The sequence below is a fragment of the Anoplopoma fimbria genome, chromosome 2 (assembly GCF_027596085.1).
Source record: "Anoplopoma fimbria isolate UVic2021 breed Golden Eagle Sablefish chromosome 2, Afim_UVic_2022, whole genome shotgun sequence".
NCBI lineage: Eukaryota > Metazoa > Chordata > Actinopteri > Perciformes > Anoplopomatidae > Anoplopoma > Anoplopoma fimbria.
Window position 1 is genome coordinate 573,348 of NC_072450.1, and position 4,208 is coordinate 577,555.

The 4,208-nt window shown below is 44.3% G+C and overlaps 1 protein-coding gene across 1 annotated transcript in view; it reads left to right on the forward strand.

The window, feature by feature from the left end:
- The window catches only part of LOC129104931 (calcium and integrin-binding family member 2-like), a 5,341-nt gene extending 1,663 nt beyond the window's left edge, over positions 1-3,678 (forward strand). The window contains exons 3-6 of the mRNA XM_054615799.1: positions 1,354-1,465; positions 2,296-2,443; positions 2,781-2,976; positions 3,657-3,678. Coding sequence (XP_054471774.1) covers positions 1,354-1,465; positions 2,296-2,443; positions 2,781-2,976; positions 3,657-3,678 — 478 coding nt within the window. The remainder of the gene's footprint in view (positions 1-1,353; positions 1,466-2,295; positions 2,444-2,780; positions 2,977-3,656) is intronic.
- The last annotated feature ends 530 nt before the right edge of the window (positions 3,679-4,208 follow it).

Genomic DNA, 4,208 nt, shown 5'->3' on the forward strand with positions numbered 1-4,208 from the left:
GCTCACTATAGTAAATACAGCTATAGTTAGCATGTTAGCAAGCTATAGTAAATACAGCTATAGTTAGCATGTTCACAAGGCGCTCACTATAGTAAATACAGCTAACGTTAGCATGTTCACAAGGCGCTCACTATAGTAAATACAGCTAACGTTAGCATGTTCACAAGGCGCTCACTATAATAAATACAGCTATAGTTAGCATGTTCACAAGGCGCTCACTATAGTAAATACAGCTAACGTTAGCATGTTCACAAGGCGCTCACTATAGTAAATACAGCTATAGTTAGCATGTTCACAAGGCGCTCACTATAGTAAATACAGCTAACGTTAGCATGTTCACAAGGCGCTCACTATAGTAAATACAGCTATAGTTAGCATGTTCACAAGGCGCTCACTATAGTAAATACAGCTAACGTTAGCATGTTCATGTTCAAGGCGCTCACTATAGTAAATACAGCTAACGTTAGCATGTTCACAAGGCGCTCACTATAATAAATACAGCTATAGTTAGCATGTTCACAAGGCGCTCACTATAGTAAATACAGCTATAGTTAGCATGTTCACAAGGCGCTCACTATAATAAATACAGCTATAGTTAGCATGTTCACAAGGCGCTCACTATAGTAAATACAGCTATAGTTAGCATGTTCACAAGGCGCTCTATACTTAGCATGTTCACAAGGCGCTTCATATAATAAATACAGCTATAGTTAGCATGTTCACAAGGCGCTCACTATAGTAAATACAGCTATAGTTAGCATGTTCACAAGGCGCTCACTATAATAAATACAGCTATAGTTAGCATGTTCACAAGGCGCTCACTATAATAAATACAGCTATAGTTAGCATGTTCACAAGGCGCTCACTATAGTAAATACAGCTATAGTTAGCATGTTCATGTTCAAAGGCGCTCACTATAATGTTCACAAGCGCTAAATACAGCTATAGTTAGCATGTTCACAAGGCGCTCACTATAATAAATACAGCTATAGTTAGCATGTTCACAAGGCGCTCACTATAATAAATACAGCTATAGTTAGCATGTTCACAACTATAATAAATACATGTTAAATACAGCTATAGTTAGCATGTTCACAAGGCGCTCACTATAATAAATACAGCTATAGTTAGCATGTTCACAAGGCGCTCACTATAATAAATACAGCTAACGTTAGCATGTTCTCCAGGTATTGGGTCATTAAAGTATCGGACACATGAACATGTTGATAGAATAAAGTCAGAGAATGGATGAAGTTAGAACGGTTCATCCTCAGGGGAACATGAAAGATGAATTTTCATAAATAGTTGAGCTCTCTGCGTTTCCTGTCACATGACTCCTCTTCCGTGTTTCAGGTTACACGGCCGATATCGTGAGCTCGCTCCTCATCTAGTGCCGCTGGATTACACCAACAACCCCGACATCAGAGTTCCTCTGACGCTGATCGTCACCATGCCGGAGCTCAAGGTAGACCATCATGATACCTGTTGTGACCCTGTTGTGATCCACTTGTGACCCTTAATCCTCCACCTGAAACCCTTAATCCTCCACCTGTGACCCTTAGTCCTCCACCTGAAACCCTTAATCCTCCACCTGTGACCCTTAATCCTCCACCTGTGACCCTTAATCCTCCACCTGAAACCCTTAATCCTCCACCTGTGACCCTTTAATCCTCCACCTGTGACCCTGTGACCCTTTAATCCTCCACCTGTGACCCTTAATCCTCCACCTGTGACCCTTTAATCCTCCACCTGAGACTCTTTAATCCTCCACCTGTGACCCTTAATCCTCCACCTGAAACCCTTAATCCTCCACCTGTGACCCTTAATCCTCCACCTGTGACCCTTAATCCTCCACCTGTGACCCTTTAGTCCTCCACCTGAAACCCTTTAATCCTCCACCTGAAACCCTTTAATCCTCCACCTGAAACCCTTTAATCCTCCACCTGTGACCCCTCCACCTGTGATCCTCCACCTGAAACCCTTTAATCCTCCACCTGTGACCCTTAATCCTCCACCTGAGACCCTTTAATCCTCCACCTGAGACCCTTTAATCCTCCACCTGTGACCCTTTAATCCTCCACCTGTGACCCTTTAATCCTCCACCTGTGACAAACACACGACATACAACATATACATATATATATATATATATATATGAATATTATATATATATATATATATATATATATATATATATATATATATATATATATATATATATATATATATATATGTATATGTTGTATATATTCTAAGCAGAAAGGTAATAACTGTCGTGTGTGTTTGTCCTGACAGGAGAACCCGTTCAGAGACAGAATCGTGGAGACGTTCTCCGAGGACGGACAGGGGAACCTCAGCTTCAACGACTTCGTCGACATGTTTTCTGCTCTCTGTGAAACGTCACCCAGAGAACTCAAGACCATCTACGCCTTCAGGATCTACGGTAAGATGGGGGGTCCTCAGACCAGGACCAGGACCCTGAGACCAGAACAGAAAGAGACACCGAGGACTCACAGGACATTTAGAGCTGCTGCTGGTTAAAGGCAATAACTGTTCAGGCAGGTAGGTCGACAGGTATGTAGACAGGTAGGTAGACAGGTAGGTAGATAGACAGGTAGGTAGACAGGTAGGTAGATAGACAGGTAGGTCGACAGGTAGGTAGGTAGACAGGTAGACAGGTAGGTAGACAGGTAGACCTGTGCCGACCCCTCTCTTCCCTCCAGTGTGTGAACCCCCCTCAGCTGTCTCTCTCTCAGGGTGATGTTGTGGTTCTGGTCCAGACTTTAACAGGGACGACTTCATCTGTAAGGAGGACCTGAAGAAGACCCTGAACAAGCTGACCAAAGGAGAGCTGACCCCCGAGGAGGTCTCTCTGGTCTGTGACAAGTCCATGGAGGAGGCCGACCTTGACGGGGACAGCAAGCTCTCCTTCTCCGACTTCGAGAACATGGTCTCCAAGGCTCCGGACTTCCTCAGGTACCAGGACCAAGTACTGTGACCTGAGACCGCAGTACAAGTAGTAACACCACAGGGAAGTAAAAAGTACTGCATTCAGTCTTTTACAAAAAGTAAAAGTTCTCATTATGCAGAATCATTTATAATATATTATTTATGCATTGATGCAAAAACGTTAAAACAACAATAACTAAAATATTATAAAAAGAACGGACAGAATGATTGTTAATATTGCACAGATTATATATATATATATATATTTATAATGTGTTTATCATTATGTGAGATGGTGGCTAATGATTCTAACAGTGCTAACAATAGCTAACAGCGCTAACAGTGAAAACAACGGCAACAGCACAAACAGAGCTTAAAGTGCTATCAGTGCTAAGAACATGTAACAGTGCTGACAGCGCAAACAAATCACCATTTCTCTGCATCACTGATGGATGTGATCAGTTTTTACAGGTGACCACCCAGCAGTGATGTCACAGCGTACACTCTAGAGCACTGTGACATCACAGCAGTGAGGTGAAAGGTTAAACCACTGGAGGTCATCAAAGACATGTTTTCAGGTGATCTGTGAATGGATTTGATTGGCTGATGAAGACATGAAGGACGTCTCACAGTGAGACATCCGTCCGTCTGAAGGATCTTTGAGGTCCAGCAGATGAAACTCATCCTGTTTGTGTTTCTCTCTGCAGTAACTTCCACGTACGAATATGAGACTCTTCAGCAGAGGACAGACGTCTCGCTCCGTCTTTACCTCCACATGAAAACCTCAGACCCACCTCGACTCAGTGCCTGTCCTTTCTACCGCCGGCGGAGGGTCTTCTTCTTCTGGTCTGGACTCACAGAAGATGTTTCAGAGGGAAACTAGTTACTGCATGAAAACTCTCTCTTTACAGACGTTTGACCAGTTTGGAGCGTTTAAACCACAACGGGGCTGATTTTGTACCAGGAGAACGTCTGTGCAGCGCTGTGATGTCTCCTCTGGACCTCCGTCTCCTCTGGACCTCCGTCTCCTCTGGACCTCTGTCTCCTCTGGACGCTCTGTCTCCTCTGGACCTCTGTCTCCTCTGGACGCTCTGTCTCCTCCTCTGGACGCTCTGTCTCCTCCTCTGGACCTCTGTCTCCTCTGGACGCTCTGTCTCCTCTGGACGCTCTGTCTCCTCTGGACGCTCTGTCTCCTCTGGACTCTGGACCTCCGTCTCCTCTGGACGCTCTGTCTCCTCTGGGACCTCTGTCTCCTCTGG